Source organism: Vidua macroura, chromosome 1 (assembly GCF_024509145.1).
Source record: "Vidua macroura isolate BioBank_ID:100142 chromosome 1, ASM2450914v1, whole genome shotgun sequence".
Classification (NCBI taxonomy): Eukaryota; Metazoa; Chordata; class Aves; order Passeriformes; family Viduidae; genus Vidua; species Vidua macroura.
In genome coordinates this window covers 8,151,303-8,171,015 of record NC_071571.1, presented here as the reverse complement: position 1 = coordinate 8,171,015, position 19,713 = coordinate 8,151,303, and the positions used below count along the sequence as shown (strand labels likewise).

General features: G+C 41.4%; 1 protein-coding gene across 5 annotated transcripts in view; it reads right to left on the bottom strand.

Annotated features, from left to right (window-relative positions):
- RBM33 (RNA binding motif protein 33) overlaps positions 1-17,581 on the bottom strand; it is a 102,206-nt gene extending 84,625 nt beyond the window's left edge. For all 5 annotated transcript variants that reach the window (XM_054000614.1, XM_054000694.1, XM_054000859.1 and 2 more), the window contains exons 1-3: positions 17,493-17,581; positions 6,214-6,292; positions 1,176-1,224 (exon numbers count right to left, since the gene is read on the bottom strand). In XM_054000614.1, coding sequence (XP_053856589.1) covers positions 1,176-1,224; positions 6,214-6,292; positions 17,493-17,520 — 156 coding nt within the window. In that variant the 5' untranslated portion in view covers positions 17,521-17,581. The remainder of the gene's footprint in view (positions 1-1,175; positions 1,225-6,213; positions 6,293-17,492) is intronic.
- Between the last annotated feature and the right edge of the window lie 2,132 nt (positions 17,582-19,713).

The following is a 19,713-nucleotide window of genomic DNA, read 5'->3' as shown; positions in this document are numbered from 1 at the left end:
TTCAGCCTAAATAACCCAGGGAAAACTTTCTGAGAAATCCATTATTACACCATCACATGAGTCCATACCCACAGATACTGCCCTGTAACATGGCAAATCAAAAACAATAATAGAAAAAGCACAAATAACCATAATACACTGGAGAATCAAGTACTGGTTAGTATTCACATATATCATTTCTAAAGATAGGTAAGTAGCTTTATCACCTCCATTCAATTTTAACTGCTTCTGGTTTTGGTAACTGTGTAACAAGCATTGGCAATCATTATCCTCCTGGAATTTTATTCTCTTTAAACCAGCACATGAGAATAAGGAACTTCCTATCTTTAATAGGAAATGCTTACAGATACTATAATTTCAAGAAGCTAACTTCCAACACTTATAGGATGACTATAAAAATACTATAACAAATAAAACAACTATTGATAGAGCTGAGTTTCTTAACCTATGCATCTCCAACTGGAACTTCAGAAACTACTTTCAAAATTAGTTCATTTAGAAGATAAAATATAGCAAGAGATGGCCAGTCAATTTGATTTCTCAAACAGAAGTCCAGTCTTCTCTTACTGATATCTGGCAAATCCAAAGATACATTCAGCTCTTTTCACTGAGTTCAATTCTGGAAATAGGTACCAGCAGAAAGAGTCTATAGCAGACATGGAGATAACTTGTTTATGTTCCCCAGTTTTAGCTGTTGCCATATGTTTCCCCTCACTTTAAAGGGGAAATCCTCTGCATACTCATCAGACAGCAAGGTAGCAGGAAAGTTCACAATGAGTGTGAACATTCAAAGACAACAATGACTGCTTTTTTATTTCCTCTCTGGTAAATACTGCTGGTATTTTAACAAGTGATTTTTAATAGCCAGGAAACTGGCACTCGGATTACATTTTCAATCATGCTAATTAGCATTCAGGAGACCTAACTGGGTCAAAAAAAATTTTTCTCTAAGTTTTATTTTAAAAAGCCACACTTGGAGGTATTTCACAAAAGGAAACAAAGCCCTGGGTGCAGAATGCTCTGGCAGCAAGGTAGACCTCAGGTACCTGTGGCTGTCAGGCTTTGGGGAGGTGACTGTAAAATACATGAGGTAAAACCAAACACCTGAACTGTCTTAAGCTGAACAACATTCACATTTAATATCTGCAACAATTCACCTAATGCACATCTCTTACCTTTTTTCCAGTTAGCAAATCCTCTCCAAGCAAGTCATCATCAAGTTCACTGCAAAACAGTAATAAATTTTAAAAAGCTGAACTTAACAAAACAAACCCACAAACCTTACAGGGCATATACCTTAAAAAACTGCCTCAAGGAGAACTGTTGCCAAGCCAGCACAAAGCCTATTTTAGCAAAGCATTCAGGGAATAAAAGATTTTACTTTTCAGTGAAACAACAAATCATACATATTAAAAAAGTCTGCTATTGCACAGTCATTTCATTTCCATATGCTCTCCCTTCCATATCTCCTCAACTAAACACAGCAGAGGAACCTATCCAAGCACAGGCACAGCCAGACAAAACACATCCATTCTAGATCCTTCACTCCAAGGCCACTTGGACACATTGTCCAAACTCCAAATTGCTGATTTCCAGCTCCCCAGGGAGGACGTGAGACAGGAATGTCCTGTGGGCAAGACTCAGTGTACAGGTCCCCATGTGGCCTGAGCTGCACCTCAGCAAGGAGCTGGGAGGCTGGGAAGCCAGCAGGCTTGGGAGCCTGGATCTGTCCTAAAGGCCAGGCTTAGGCCTTGATCTTTCATTTATATACTTTATTCCCTCCTCCTCAAGTTGAGGATAAGGTCAAACACACATTTGTAGGGTGACAAAATTAACTGCATGTTTCATCAGTTTTATATTTGTGCACAAGAATTCAGGAAGCACAGAAATATTGGCTTACAACACTTCTGCCATCACAGTGCAACTGCCCCATAAATACAATTCAGTGCAAGGAACTACATTCAAGGTGAGCTAAACTTCAGAAAAACTGCTTAATTTCATTCCTCCTTCAGTGAAAGAACTATCTAGTGACATGGATGACCAGATTCTCCTTCAATAATAATCACTTGTTACTAACAATAACATGTATTAGAATATGAGTATCAATACTAAAATGAGAAGCCAGTGATTTGAAATATGAGCTGCACTTTAAGAGAACACTATTTCTACCTGCACACCTTAAAAAACCAGAGACACAAAAATCACCATGCCTTAGGTAGCACATAAAAATCAAACCATCCCAAGTGAGAGTGGCCTATATGAACTGAAAAGGAATTTGTGTAACAGTTCCTTAGGACTACGTGGGAAATACTTGAAAATGGGGAGATAATCCCAAAACGTAAATCAGTTGGTTTTGCAGCTGGATCAATCTCTTTCAGAGCCAATTACTGTACAGATAACACAGGAGGGAAGGGGCAGTGAGAGTTGTAAAAATCTTGTGGTCTAGGAAAGAACAAATGATACACCAAATAAGCCCTAAATAGGACATTATCATCAGTATACAGAATTTATCCACTGTTACTGATCACAAATAGTTCCAGGAATGGCTGAACATTAACAAATAGCAACTGTTTTGTGCTCAATGTAATATTAAACGAAAACTGGGAGATAAGACATATCACACATTCCAAAGAGCAAACTGACTAGAATTTCAGCCATTTCTTTCAGAGATAGGAACCTCTATGTAACAGAAATGGTTGCAGAAGAATTTCCTACTTCAATTTTGTCTCTTAAAAAAAAAAAAAAAAGAAAATCACTAATCTTTTCAACTGCCAGTAGTCTGACAAATGCACCAAAATGTTTAAAAATATTTCCAGCACTATGGCCCACAATTGACAGCTTTTAATAAACTGCACTAGAGAAATTCCAAGAGATGGCAAGAGAATATGTTACAGCAGCATTCAAAGATAAAAACCAAGTTCAGGTAGCAAAAAATTCAGATTAGGGAAAGGAATGCAAAAGGAAGTGAAAGATTTAATTAATTATCTAAACATACCTAGGCCTATTGACATTACTAAAAAGCATCCTTGATGTGACTATTTAGAAAAAAACAACATTTGATCACTAGAATTAACTGCAAACATTCTAGATTTTCAGAAACTCTGACCTATTGCTTGACAGTCAAAAAAATTAATACCAGGATACAGATGAAGTTTGTATGAGAAGCAAAACATTCACGGGGTGCCCTTCATAACCTATTAAAACACTCAATGTCATTCAGTATTTTCATTGATAAATTAGAAGAAGAATGACCATGAGTAACTTTTTGAGTAAACAAAGTTAAAGTGAAAAACCTGCACAGTAAAGTGGAACTATCTCAAGCTCCTTTCTAAGTAGCCAAATCTGAAGCTGTCTATAGAAAAAAAAAAAGAGGGACCAAAAGGACTAAATCTGACTATTAAAGAACAAAGCAAACAAAGAAAAGAACCACCAAGAAAACACACAGAAAACCCCCAGACACTAAGAGATCTCAGGCTAGCAGAGAGAAATAGACAAAAATGAATTATTGCCATTTGATATCACACAAATCCACATAAAATAAACTGGAATAAAAGTACACACCAATGATAGTTCCAAAAGCATCTCACCCTTGCTATCATCAAGACCCGAAAGTCCTTCCAAAACCACAATACTAGGAAATTTTTGGTAAAGATAGTTTTGGGTTTGCTGCTCTCACAAGAAAGAGACAGATTTTCCTCCCTTTCCTCAACTCCCGATACCCAACATTTTCCTCACTGAATAAATTTAGCCTACTCAAGTAGGAAAGAAATAACAAAAAAAAAAAAGAAGCAGACAATAAAAAATGGAAATTTTTCAGTCAGTATAGAAAAATCAGTAATCTCAAAGAAGGGTCTGAATAAGTGAATTTCAACAAAAATCAGCTACTTAATCTGCCCTGTCATCTTGAAGGAGAGCACCAGAAACACAGGTTTTTCCCAAACTCAAACTTTGGGCTACTTAATGAGATAAATGTACAAATTAACGAGATAAAGACATCAGACTGGCCCTTTTAAGCCTCCAATTTCATAAGCATGCCTCATTAAACATGAGCAGTAGCAAGGACACAAGTATTTCAGGAAAAGGACTTGGAAAAAATGGGGAAAATTCTCCAAGAACAATGCTACATTTGTATTCCCAAATAACTGGGGCCTTCCAGCTCTCAGTTAACACCCTCCAGGGTTTGAGAAATGATAGATCTGAAAATGCAACACTATATATAAAATAAACATACTACTAATAAATATATTACTTCTATATTCAAAATTTTATAATTTATTTTAATTATTTAAATGACTGGGGGATGAGACTCAGTCAAATAACACAGTAGGAGCTGATGGCTGATGAGGATGTGTGACTATCAGAACTCCTTCATCTCCCCCTCCCAAATGATGCTTCAGCTGAAAACAACACATGAAGGATTAAAACACCAAGATTACTGTGTTCATCCAGCCTTTTTTCCATCTTTGAGAAACTATGTCCTACACCGAATTAGGCCAGTAGGTAAAACCCCCAAGCAATTGCATTAGGCAACATATCCAGTACAGCATTTGTAATTGCCAAGAACCCACAGAACTCAACATTTACAAAGAGAGCTTTGCAATTTGAAGAGAATAATATTAACCAAAAAAATATTCCAACACATGCAAATAGTATTTTATTAGATACAGTTGTAAAATAAAACTTCTGAAATGATCAGCAAGATAAAACTCTAGAATCTTCTGCTCTGCACCTGAAACCACTTCCCTCACAATTTCACTACTGAATTTTTTATCATCTCTCTTTAACTAAATACAGCTAATAATAAACACATAAATTAAAAGGTTTTTTTTTCTTAAACTAAGTCCTTGTATCCTTCAAAGTCTCAGCTTTGTGAAAATACTCTAAAACTACTGTCAAGCCCTATTAAAACCAGCTTTGCACAAGCAGTTTACCTCTGGGTAAAAGCTTCCAACTTTTGATGCAACAGCTATTTGACTCTTTCAAACCTTATCAAGTGAAGAGTAGGGCAGCTACACCCAAATGTGACCAGTCAACAGCTAAGAGCCCACCCATTTATGCAACAAAGGCCAAAAGATCAGAAAATATTCTAATACAAAACATTCTGCCTGGGACACTGATTTTAAGGTTTCTGAATAGCCAATCCTGGGGATGGGAGGCAGCACAGGAGAGACCCAACCTGAGCAAATTATTTTAATTACACTCTCAGACCAGAGCAGCTCCTTGGTGCACCTCAGCATCCAACCCTCTAACAGCTGAACTGGCCTGACAGAGAGCAGATGCTCATCAGCAAACAGCAGAACACCCTGGATGTACCAGAGCTACTGCCCAAATTCTTCACTCACACACTCGCCTACTGCAGCAATGAAAACTGTCCACTCAACCTAGCAGAAAACCAAGGCAGAGGAAACTCATGCCTCTGGAATGGCAATAAATTTAGAGCAGTTGATTTACTCCAAGGGCTCAGCTCAGTGGAAAACTACTTACAGTAAAATGTGTTTACTACAATCACTTGAGTGATTATTAGAGAGGACAGAAATCTACTTGGATTTTTTTTTTTCTCCCTTTTAGAGTGAAAACCACTGGAAAAGTCTGAACAAGTCTATTACTACAACGGAATCATAGAAAAATAACAGAAATAAGTGAAATGTTTTCTCCCAAAAAGAGTAGACCAGTGTAGCTAGCAGCTTGATTCCTGTCTCATAAAAGAACACACATTCTCCCCTAGAATAACCCAGAGCACACACACTTCTCTATCTTTAGAACAGTCATGTTGAAGAAGCTCATGCCTAAGCTCTCCTCCTCTTCCCCCACTTAAAACTGAAGTAGAACTTTGAGTATAGGAATTTAAACATCAAGGAAAAAAAATTAAAAATTAAGTTGAGCAAATTCAAGTACTAGCAAATTCTATTTTAACCACTTAGGTCTACTAAATATTTAAAAGCAAAGCCAAAACATTAATTGCAAAATTACACACCACAAATACTTTGTATTTATCCAATTTTAAATGGCATCTCTTCACAATGCTCTATATTCCTCAAGGCAAGTACATGTTTGGCACAATCTAGCACTGGCTGACACATACAAAACAACCAACATCTTCATTAGAATCTAAATGTGCACTGCTCTAAATGTTACAGTACAAAATACCAGAATGGGAAAACAGAACAATGCAATTCAGCATACAGAAACTGAACATGAAAATATTCTACCTACCTGTCCCAGTCTTCATCTCCAGCTCTTCTTCTCCAAGACCTTTCTGCACCAGGCTTATCAAACTGATCAAAGTCATCATCTGTAAAAAAAAACGTGACTACGTTAAATAATTCTTACTGAAATTGAAGCACAGAACAGAACTCTCCAACTAGCTAAAAGTTAGAAAATGATGTGTTCATTGACAGCACCGGGTACATTTTGGGAGTATCCTCCCAAAGATGTGCAAAATTCACAGAGCTCTGGTTCTCCATTTATTCACAAAAGTCTTACATATTCATATAATTACCCAATACACCTATATAAATGCATTACCCCACACACCCCCACTTTGTATTAAAATGTATTAAAATGAGTCCAAAGTTCTTTTTACGCCTGCGCAGTCTCTTGACTGAATTAAGTCAGTGGGCTTTGAAATGGGTCTGTGGTCTTCTGAGATCCCAGTGACCTTCCACTTCTGCCTTGTTGGCAGGCTTTGGACCCCTTGGCCATAGCTCAAGTTTCAGGGCCCAGGTGCAGGTCACAGTTTCTTCATTTTCACAATAGCTCCAAGTATTTTTCCTGCTTCTTCAAACACAGTAAAACAAGTAAGTGATTTATATCTTAGTCTTAACTACTCTATCTGCTAATAATTAACTATTTCACATTATTTCTACTCTTCTTGGTATACTCTTGATCATTATAAATTGTTTTTATCCTCCTAACTAGATCTAGGTAAACTCTTAACTCCTTCAATTTCTTTGAACCTTTGATTCAAAATGAGAGTTTGCCAAAGCAACCACACAGATGGGATTTTCTTGGTGGGTGTGGGTGTGCATGTTGTTTAGAAGATGCAAAAATACCTTTCTACTTTTCAATTAACATGAAGAAAACAGATGAATACCAGCATAGAATTATAGAATCATTAAGGTTTGAAAAGACCTGTAAGATTGCCAAGTTCAACCATCAACCAGCTCCACCACCATGTTCACCATTAAACCATGTCCTCAGTGCCATATCCACGTGTTTTTTGAACCTTCCAGGAATGATGACTTCACTTCCCTAGGAAGCAGCCTGTTCCAAAGCTTTATAATCCTTTCAAATATGTAATCTAAACCTCCCTTGGCATAACCTGAGGCAATTTCTTCTCACCCTGTCCCTTGTTACCTGAGGGAAGAGACAGACCCACCTAGCTACAGTCTCCTCTTAGGTGGTCCTCTCAGAGAGATAAGGTCCTCCTGAGCCTCCTTTTCTCCAGGCTGACCCCCAGCTCCCTCACCTGCTCCTTGCCAGACCTGTGCTCCAGACCCTGCACCAACTTCCCTGCCTTTCTCTGGACACACTCCAGCACCTCAGTGTCTTTCTTGTAGTGAGAGGCCCAAAACCGAACACTGGATTTGAGGTGTGTCCTCACCAGTATCAAGCAAAAAGGGAAGATCACAGCCTCTGCCTTGCTGGCCACACACATAAAACCAAAATGGCCTTCTTGGCCACCTGGGCACACTTCTGGCTCATGGTCAGTCACTATCAAGTGACATCTCCATGCTTCAACAATAAAAAAACCCAGAATGTACACAGCTTTGCCTTTTCTCACTGTTGCAACAAGGATCACCAGAGGGAAACAGAGCACGAGCTAAATCACTGGCAAAATGTGCCAGTGAAGGTCATTCCAGGAACAGCAGCTCCCCAGAAATGCATGAAACTAGGTGCAGTGGAGGTGATTCAGCATCATCTGCCAAATCTTTGCTTGTCTTGGAGGCCACAAACTCATCCACTAACACTGAGCCTGCAAAGGCACTTGGAAAATAGGAGTCAGCGTCAGGACAGCACAGGGCAGGTCAGCAGCAGCAACACAACACAGAAGAGAGAAGTCAGGTGGAAAAACCATCAGTCATCTCAACTGGGGCAGTAAAACCACCAGAAGTCACTGAAGATTACACTCTGTACCTAAACATGCCCTTGCCTTCCAAGAAACAACTGCTGCTCCACATTTCTCTCAACAAATACCCTAATTTAGCCCACCACTTCCTCTTGCATAGCTTAGTTTGCAAATGACAATTTTGCTACTTAAAAATATAAAAACTTCCATTTCTGTGAGAATATGCAAAGGTCATTTGCTCTGTTCAGACATCATGTTTTGTCACATGGAAACTGGAAGCACATACCCTGATATACACTCAACCTCCACTCTCCCCTTCTCTCACTACAGCCCAACAGAGAATGCACACCTGGATTCACTCTCTTTTCACACATTTTAACAATTTTGGTAAGAATTCAACAAGTAGACAAAAGTTATGCTCAACACAGAGGGAAAGCTGCTGCAGTTTAATGACCTGCAAAATACAGGAGGTCAAGCAATCCAACCCTTGCAGTCTGACACTCTGAATTGGGATCACTGAGATGCCATAAATCCACTCACTCCCCTGAGTCTATTTGCATTCAACTCCTTGACCAAGTACACTGCCAAGGAACAACTGTTTTATTCAACTGGGGGTTTTGTTTGGTTGGTTTCTTTAATAAACCTCCAAAACCAAATCTGTCTTCAGCTCTTTACACTCAGCCCAGTACCCTTAAGTGAATATTTCCCATATGCAATGACAAACCTAGTCACTTCTCACTTCATTTTATCAAAATATCAGTGTTAGTGACTGATGGAAGTTTAAAAGAATGTAAAAACATTAAAAAGAGAAAATCCAGATCTTGCAACATCACTATATTAAGAACACTGAAACCAGAAATTTGAATCATAAATAGCTATGAAAGAAAGAGTGCTTGGTATGAATTATGATGCAAGTGTGGCAACTCTTATTTTGAAACAGTAGCTAGAAATAATTCTCCTTGATGAGGTTTTCTCCTTTACTATCAACAGGTATGTCTGTATTTTAATTAATCTTTTATATTTAACTGATTTACATAAGCTAAAACCATTGAAAACAGTTGTTTAACATTTCTCTGCTCAAACATCTATGTATTGCAACCTCCTATTCCAATTCCTATTTTACTCACAGAGGAAAACCAAACAAATACACAAGTATTTCCCATCTTTCTCTTGAACACTAAATTAACTAATTCTGTGGTCTCTGGGGAAAAAAAAAAAAAAGCCACATTGCTCTCTCTGTGGTCACTCAAAACCATGCTGCAGTGCCTGTCTTAGTGCACTGACATTTTAAGGGCACAAATATCCTACACTGACACTATTCTTACAGCTGGATTACAGTAATCCACTGACTTGATGTAACCACCACCAAAGATAATTTTTTAAGGTAAAATAATTGGTTTGGCAACAACCCAAATAACAAGTGTCCACATATTGCCTAACACAGCTCAAGACAATGACCACAATGATCACCATCAGGAAAACAGTAAATTCTTTTTAAGCTATGCCTGCTTGCAAGATATATTTTTTCATGCCAGGCACCCCTGTAGCACTAGAGCTGCATTATAAACCAAGAGCACTTGAAGATCTGAGCTCTTAGGACACAATCCTTCCAGAGATGGACCTTCACATCAGCCAGGTTTAAATCTAGACAACACAAAATTACACACCAAACCCTTCTCTCCACAGCACAGTGAAGCACTTTTTGATACAACTCAGGGTTGACTTTTCCAACCCAGGTGTTTCAAGTTTCACAGCCATAAAAATGTTTTAACCTATTACTGCTGCTCGTGAAGAAATTATAGCAAAGGACAGTCCAAGTTCCTGGCAAGTTTCTGAACCTGACAAGTGTGGACTTGAACTCTCACCACTCAGCCAACATCATGAAACCCCCACGCTCCAGTTCTTCCAACCCCTCCAACTTTCTCACATCTTATTCCTTATTTATGAGCAACTTCTATCAAAATTCAGAGCTGAATCACATCCAGCAAAGCTCTTTTCCCAAGTGCCCTCTAGCAGGATGCACACAAAATCCTCAAAAATGACTGGTCCATTTGCCTGTAGTGACCACACCTTGCAAGAAGTGCTCCACACTTCCCCTTCAGCTCCCTGTTCTCATCTCTTCTCTCTCCATCTCAACACACATAATATAAAGATCTTTGGAACAGAATGAGACAGCTTTTCTTTTTTATGCTTATTTGTTCTGTTTCAGCTGACACTGACAATGAGCATTACAAATTATGCCATTTTGACATTAAGGACTGTCAGAGCCCAGAGTAGGTTGTAGTTTTCCTTTAGAAAAGGGGGTCACAACGGTCACACACCTACAAACAGCATTCTGTGCCAGCTTTATTAGTGTGACACAGCAGCTCTGAAATGAACTCAGGCCTTGCACCTGCAATGTGATGTGATACCTAACAGTCCTCACGAGGCATCATTTTCTCTCCATTTCTGAAACCACACAGACTTTTATTTTTCTTCGACCTGTCTAGGCAATAACATCATAAAATACCAGTAAATAATAATCAATGTAACATTTATAGCTGCTTCTCCTTGAGAAACCTGTAAGTCAATGTTTGTGCCACAGGTGGTTAAATGCCTGTAAAACATTAACTTGTACAGAAATAAAACCACTCAGCATCAGCAGAGTTCACAACCACTGAGAGCAACAGCCAGTTGTTTTGTTTTTTTTTTTTTTTCAATAATTCTCAGTATTACTGTGTGGAAGATAGTAGGAAAAAAAAATTGATGGTAGAAATCCATGAACATCAGCTTTTAAAGCATTAAAATGTCTATGGCAGGGAAGAAGTTCTGTATCTCTTCCAGCAGTCTCAGTGCAGCCGTACACAGCAAATGTTGCTGAGACCCACCAGGTGCTGGCCACAGCTCTTCCTCCCAATTCCAGGTGCCCATGGCAAAGCTCCCCAAGACCATGTTTGTGCATCAGCTGGGTACCAACTGGAACATGCTGATAGGTGATCTCTAAACACATTAAGACCCCTCTAATTTCCAGGCAAAACTAGTAAGGAAAACAAAATAAATCCACAGCAAACCAAAGGAGACCTATCAAACACCAAAAAAAAAGCATTAACTGAATAAGGAAGCAGAAGAGGCTGGTTATAGAGGGAAAACCCAAACCAATCCATCACTTGGCTCTTCCTACTGCAGTTCTAAGAAAATCACCGTGATCCAAGGGGCAAGGAAGTTTCAGGATGCTGCAGAGAAGGACTAATGCTGGCTGATTTGGTAGACCAACCTGCCATGCAAGGCTCTGGCCAGCTATGAAGTAAACACAAACATACTTGGGCCTCACACTGAAAGGTTCCTATTTTATTGATATTTATGATATTTACCCTGGTGCTGCACCAGCAGTGATGCAAATCGTTCCATACAGCTTATGTTCTGGATCTATGATATATGGCCAAATATATTTTTTCCTGTTCTACGAGAACAGATCATCCACACCAGAAATCCACAAAATGCAACCCTCATTTATTCTCTGGCTGTGCTAATGGCAGTTTCTAACTCTGTGGATACCCCTCCAATAAAATCCTCACTAATTTTTTTGTGTAAAATGGAAGTCTTAAGCTGCACAGTTAAGTCTTACAAGCGTAGGAAGTGAATCAGCAGAACACTGCAGAGCTCTTAACATCTTAAAATGGTACTAACAGCCTAAAAAGGTAGTCACACATAGCAACTGTTGCTACGACGGAGTATTTTACTGCAGTGCCATGGCCAAGACTTCTGGAGTAAGGAAAACATTTGACAAGTGCATTTTTAGTCCTCCCAGACCTACACCTGAAAGCTTTCTGGAATGCTAACCAGGTGCTGTCTCATAAACCTGAACACTTCAAAATTCTGTGTTCTGGTTTGCTTCAGCATCACACCTTCATGAACACAAAGCTTATTATTGTAGCTTTAGGCACTGAAATGACACTGAAGACTTCTCCTTATCAAAAACAAGATAGAGATGCCACAATGATCCTATAGGTCAATGGATAAAAAAGTCCTATGTACTCTTTACCCAACAGGTCTTTCAATGAAGTCACTAAAACTCACTGCTGTCGAGCAAAATAAAAATAAACCCAATAGCATTCTGTGATAGGTAAGGGAGCTAGTAAAAGGAAAAAAAAAAAAAAAGAAAAAAAAAAGAAAAAAAAAAAGAAAATAACAGAAAATTAGAGGCAGAAAGGTCATTTACCACATGAAAAAACACCATTTCTCTGTTCTTCAAATAATACTGAATATAACAAGCCCATCTTGCTCTATCCTATTCAAAACACTAAACATGACAACTTGGCAGCATTTCAAGAGCAAGATTCCAGATTAAAAACTTTTTAGCAGATTGTCTTTATGTAATAGCATATTTCTACAAAATATTTTTCTTCATATTTCATTGTTAAAGGTTGCACAACACACAGGAATTGTAAAAACTTGATTTTCAGCACCTGAGTACACCATGTAGAAACAGCTGAACAGTGAACTGAATTTTGGTATCTCTTGCTATGCAACACAAAATAACAGGTTTCATGAGCAATGTCTGTGCCTGTAGCACAGGCTGGCAATGTAACTGTTTAACAAAAACTTCTGGTAACAAATCCTGACAGCATCCAGCAGAAAAAAACCCATGAGGTCAACAGGAATTTCTGAATCCAAGTCTGTGCCACAAACCCAACACTTCATGAAGCCCACTACAAATCTAGTCCCACTTATTACAAAAAAAAAAAAAAAAAAAAAAAATCAACCTTTCTATACCATCACAGAAATCATGTTCAGTCTTACTAACACATAATGCACAAATACACCACACAAACAGTTTAGTTTATCTGTTCAGGAACAGATACCAGGCAGCCTTGATATCAAAGCAAGTCACTAGCAGTATGCAAGATCAGAACTAATTATGATATGCTGTCTGGAACTGAAATTTTCTAATCAATGCTTGAAATAAACAGGGCCTCTTCTTCCTTTTCTTTTTTAATCAATAAACTACATATAAACCCAAACCCACCAAGTCACAAAAAAAACCCCAAACTACTTTCAAGCAAAAAGTATTGACATCCAAAGTCTGGCTGAACTAGAAAATATATCTGCTTTGGAAAATGGAAGTGCCATAGTCCTTGTTTTACAAATGCTGAACAGAGAAGGAAGGCCAAGAGTTTACATGAAATCCACATGAGCTTGGTTCCCAAATGGATTTGGACACTGATGAGAAACTGCAACTCTCCAGAAATTCTCCAGCATCTTTCACAGCAACCAAAAGTTATACTTAAAACTGAGGCTGCATCACAGCACAACAAAACACAGGATGAATCACAAAACTTACTTGGAGGTTTTTTGGTCAAGTCTGTGACAGCCATCTCCTTAAATTATTCTGACAACAAACTCTATGGGATCTAAAATCTGAGGTTTAGTATTTGATATAAAATAGTTTGGCCTGGCTTTTGTAAAAACAACTGATACCAAGGCTATGTTTATTTCAGATGACCCGAAAAGAGAAGACATTCAGAAGAGTGAAACCATGTCAAAAAAGCAGAGAGATTAAAAATTGCTGTGTTTAAAGGACATCTCCCTGCCTCAAGCACAATGCAGTACCATTGTTTTTTGGCACTATTTCTTAGTACAATACTAAGTACAACACAAGGGCACTAGTTCTTGGTACACGCCTGAGCATATTATTTCATTACCTGTAAACTTCATAGACCACCTAAGACTTGGAGAAGTTTTAATGTGTGCATCACCTAGACACAAATGCAGAATCTATTTTCTGGTCCCTGGAGGCCACTGCTGAATAGGCCAAAGCACAACAAGTTCAACTGAATTTGTCACACTGGACAATTTCTACTGCATCCTTGGACAGTGATCCACACCACACAGAATGTACCACACATGCTGCACTAGCAGGATCAGCTTTGCTCCACTTTTTGTCATCTGCTTCACAAGAGGCTTTTAAAGCCCTGACATTGCTGAGAATGCAACAACAAACCTCATACATGCTCAAATGAAATGAAGCTGCTGACAGCCTCAGAGGTAAAGAAACACCCATTCTGCTACTCTCAGTGCAGGACTTCCAGCAGGAAGGGACATATCTGTCAATGGGAGCCTCTCCAACTCCTCCCCCACTCCATCCCATGTCATGCCTCACAACCCCAGGACATCTCCACCCAAAGTCTTCTAGGCCACTGATGTTCATCAGAAGTAAACTAATCTGAAAAGAAAATTTACAATAATTTGCCCTTACTGCAGTATGACTGACAATGAAAAGATTCTCCTTGCTTTGTTTTGAACATGGTTTGTTGTTTAACCTGTAACCATCTCTCCCTAAATGAGACTAATATCTAGCTGCACAGTGACTGCAGTAAATATCAAGAAAAAATTTCAGCATCTATACAAAATGGTTGCTACCTTATATGATCATTAAATCATGTAACAGTCCAGGTTTGAAGGGACCCTCCAACACCACCTGGCTTCCCATGAAACAGGGAGCCTAGATGAGATATTTTATCATGCACCCTGTCCAAACACATCCTGAAAGTCTCCAGTAACAAAGGTTCCATCATGTCCCTGAGGAAATTTTTCCAGTGACTGATTATCCTCCCTATTAAAAGAGTAATTCTTGTAGCAAGTGAAGCCTCTCCTGGTGCAATTTGTAGCCATTGTCCCTTGCCTGCTCCGCATGGATCCTTGTGAAGAGAAAGCCTCCATCCTCTTTGTACTCATGCTTTAACATTATGTTACTCAATATTCAGTGTTTCCTCTGGTTCTGTTTTTGTATGCAAAATTGGAATGAAGTTTGGGAACCACTGCCTTATCAGTGAACAACTATGAGCCCTCAAGATCCCTCATCACTAGCACACTCACCTCGACTTTTCATGTTTCAACATGCAGCCATTCTAGAACTTCAAGCATGTTGGATCAGGCTGATTAGCTAAAGAATTTGCAAACTATTACGCAATTGTGAATTACTTCCAGAGACCTCACAGACCATCACTTCAAAACTTTCTAGTTTGTGAAACCCAACACCAAAAGAGCCTTAACCTTCATCCTTAGAAAGCTTTGCTGCATCAACATCTGGTCACAAAAGTACATGTGAATGCTTTATTCTAAAGAATCACACCTGTATTCCCCCAAAGCTTTAAAGATTATAAATGACTGATGAGTACACACATGCTGCCCAACAGACACATCACCTTCCTTCCATCAAATACATTTAAATGTTCAGCCAATGCAGACATTCCACATTTCATTCTCAGTTCTGTAACATACACTTACAGAGGACTTAAACTTTAATCTGCATCCTCAAAGCCAAAACTATCTAATTTTATCAGCTGTTATGCTACAATGTCATCAAACTAACACTAATTTATATTCCTAATACCTATTTTGTACTATTTTACCAATCATTAGCTTTTTTTTTTTTTTTTAGAAAACAGTGGGGTGCTGTTATGTCCATATTTTAAAGTCTTTTACTCACCCCAAAAATTCAAAAACTAAATCCAAAACATCAGTTTCTACAGTTAAAACTTTAAATAATCAAAGCCACTTAGTTCAGAGCTTCTTTCACATGCTACCACTACTGACTTTAGATAGCAGTCCCTTTCCAAAAACAGTTGCATATTCCATTTCTGTAAGTTCTAGGTTTTTTTGACTGGGTTTTAAAAGTGTATTGAACATCCTCAACCAGGAATGTTCCCTGAGTAGTCACGTGGACATAAGTGTGTGACCTGTGGGTTCCTCCATTCAGCAAGTGTTGCACCAAGACTAAACAAACATTGTCTATATGGGGGAGGGATCAGATTTAAGTGGCCACCATTTATTGATGAGCACAGTGTGAACACTGAACAAACAACTGCTTGTGCCCACTTAAAACAAAGGGGTCCCAATTCACCCTTGGACACAAATGGAACTACAGAACAGCAACAAAAATCAGCCTTGAAACAGCAGTTTCACCACTTTGTTGAAGGTTATGTGCTGCAGCACATGCCCTTGTACATGAAAGCACGTTCATTCAACTTGAAGCAGGTTAAAATATGAGAATCAAAATGCTTCAAAAGTGAAGCTTTCTTTAAATTACTCCATCCTCATAATACCACAAAAACTTCCACTTAGTACATGAATGGAAACCTTACTTCCACATCACAAGTGGAACCACAGATCTGAACCACAGAAATTAGCACAAAGATTTTTCAAAGTAACTCCAATATTGCAGTATATTTAACACTGCTGTAACAATGCTCAAGGTATTAAACTATTTGCTGTTTTACTAGTAGTGCTGTCCTTCCTAGCCTTATTCCCAAACTCAACTCCTAAATTTGGGAATTTCTTTGTAACAGTTACCTTTATGTATGGCAAGACTTCCCATAAAAACGTAATTATGTTTATGTGCCTTGTTACCCATCAAACCAACATGGAGCACAGTCAGACCCCTCAGCTGAGTGAGCACTGAACCAATCACCCCTCTCCTCCTCGACAACAACTTACAGAGACTAAATCACCAAAAACTTTTGTACAGACATGGACAAGTGGGTCAACTGACCACTCTGATCAGTCTTTAGCAAAAACTGCTACTCCTGATGAAACCAAGCACAGAAACACACAAATCCTGTTAACTGTATCTCTCCTGAAGCCTCCGGAAACCCCCTGAAAGACTTTCTTTTAATCACCCAACTAAATATTCTCATTTTAAGGTTTGTTTAATCAGAACCACATGGCTGTCTATTAAAATGCTGCGCGTAGAGGTGTCTGTAGTCACGCACAGTGGAACAAACACCTGAGAGTCTTGGAGTCAAACACTGACTTCATTTTACACTCCTCAAGTGAGATATTCCACTTCTGCATAGTCTATGAAATAAATTATAACTACACCACAGATTAAAGACGCGTTACTCAAGCCACACACCTGTACCTGTAAAAACTGTGTGAAAAAATACCTGCCATCCCTACAGGTGTTTAAAGAAAGGCTGGACGTGGCACTTCGTACCATGGTTTAGTTGATACGGTGGTATTGGTCATAGGTTGGACTGGATGGTCTCAGAGATGTTTTCCAACCTAACTGATCCTGTGATTCTGTGAATATCTTTCAATAAAACCCACTCACGTTCCCCGAAGGCCCCGCACCCGCGGCGAGGCCGCTGTCCCTCCGGGCCCTGCCCCGCCGAGCGGCCACAGCAGCTCCCATCGCCGCACGACGCCGACTCCCAGGACCGGAGCGGCGCTCCCGGGAATCTGCGGCGCCGGGGCAGCTCCTGCTGCCCCCGATCCGCGCCCCAGAGCCCCGACCTCGCGGGACGCGCCGCCCCCGGCCTGGCCCGCGGCAGCGGAGGCGCCTCCGCCCCGGGCAGGCCCCGCAGGAGCCCGCGGTGCCCGCACCCCGCCGGGCGCGCCGCCCGAGCCGGCCCCGCTCCCCCGGGCGCGGCCCCCGAGCACCCACCTGCGCCTCCTCCCAGCGCGGCAGCCATGGCTCTTCGCCCGGCCCAGGCGGCTGCGGCGGCGGGTCGCGGCAGCGCCGCGGTGCCGCCCGCCGGAGCGGCGGGTGCCGGTGCCGCGGCGAAGGACGCGGGCAACGGGCCGGGAAGGGCTCGGATTCAGCGCCCGGCGGGCCCCGCTCCCGCCGCCGGAGAACAACAAACTAGCACAACATGGCGGCCGCCACCGCTGTCGCCGCCGCGCTGCATCCTGGGACGGCGGCGGACCTCGGTCCCTCCTCCGCGGCGGGGGCGGGCGGGCGGCGCGCGCCGCTGGTTGGTCACTCCGGCGCCCCCCGCGCGTGCGCGGGGCGGGAGGGCGGCGCGCGTGCGCGGCGGCGGGGCGGGCGGGGCGCGTGCGCGGGGGCGGCGTGAGGGCGGAATGGCGGCCGGGGCGGGGCACGGACCCGGGCAGGGCTCGCTGTGCCAGCTGCGTGCGGGGCGGCCGAGCTGGTGCTGGTGCAGGTTCCCCTGGCCTCGACAAACAGTGGGAGTGGGAGTGAGAGGCTCCCTCATGGGGGTCTGTACATGTCTCTTGCGGACGTGGGTGACTCCTCGTACCACCGCTGAAATGCGCGGCTCACAGTGAATCCCGGTCTCAGCTTGGGAAAGACCCCTGAGATCATCGAGGGCAACCCGTGACGGAACACCAGCATATCAATTGCACCCCGGCACTGAGTGCTGCGTCCAGTCTTTCTTTAAACGCTTCCAGGAGCCGTGACTCCTCCACCATCCTGGGCAGCCCATTCCAATCTCTAATCGCGCATTTTGTCCAACCTAAACCTCCCCTGGTGCACCTCAAGACTATTTCCTCTTGGCCTATCGCAGATTGCTTTAGAAATGAGATCGACTCTCCGTTGACCACTCCTTTCAGGTGGTTGTGAAGAGTGATAAGGTCGCCCTGAGTCTCCTTTTCTCCAGGCTGAACACCCCCAGCTCCCTCAGCTGCTCCTCGTCAGTCCCCTGCTCCAGACCCTGCACCAGCTCCCTTTCCTTTCTGCGGCTCCAGCGGGTCCCGTGTCCTTCCTGAATGGAGGTCCCAGAGCTGCACACATGGGCTGTATTGAGGCTCCAGGAGTCACAGGTCCGGCTTGGACCACCGAGTTCAGCTGCCTGTTGGGTGACAAAAATGCTCACGAGTTAATTAATTAAATGTGCCGTGAAGGGGATGGGTCAGGGTGTGTTAGGGAGATCTGTGGTCCCCATCTTTCAAGGCTTGAGCATGCAGGGAAGTTAACCCATGTATTAATTGAAGTGAAGAAGTTCAGATCATGTGGTTCTTGCTTCCCCACTCAAACCTCACCCGAGTTCTCCCTTTGCAGGTTCAGAGTTACAACACGCTCAGCTTAGTTCACTGCAGGCTGCGAATTCCTTCCTGCTGGCACTCCAAGCACTGCCCTCCTGGCCGCTTGGCTACTTGCTCCCCTCTCATTTTAAAAGGACACAGTGTGACTGCTGCATATATCAGTTTGGATCACTGATCAGAAAGTAATTACCAAAAAGTTTCCCTTCCAACCTTCCTTCCTGACTTCTCCAAGTTTTAACAGGGAAATCCAGACTTTTGCACAGACCAGGTTAAATGCAATATAAAATTATGCCATGATATAAAACAAACTTCTAGGTTATGCTACTTGTAAGGAAACCAAATCTGACCTAAAACAATTTAATGGAGCCTACTATAACAAGACTAGTTCAAGTAAACGGCAAAACTTTCCCAGGTGGACAAGTCCTCATGGAAATAATTAACAATGTTAGTATTTAAATTATCAGCGTTATCTGATTAAACCCTCGCTATGAGAATAGGGAAGTTCTCATGTCACTTTGTTCTGTGCTCCCTGCAGACTTGTCTCTACATTGCATTTGATCTCATTTTTCAGGTTTTCTTCACAACCATTCAGCCAGAGGTTTATTCTTTATGTATTCCTACAAACTCACAGCCAAATTCTGCCTTTAATGTGGGAAACAGGCCATCGGTAGGTGATGCTTGCTGACAATTTAATGTCTAGTCCATCAGTCCAGCTCTGATTGCCTGACATGGGGGTGATAAGTGAATACAACAACTACCAATGGTAAAAACCCATGAGGATTGCAGTGGGGGGCCAGGAGTTCACCAATTGCTTCTTGGTATTGATCTTTCTTTCCTGAAGCTGGTTTGCGATACAAAAAGGTTTCCTGGCAAGGGAGGGA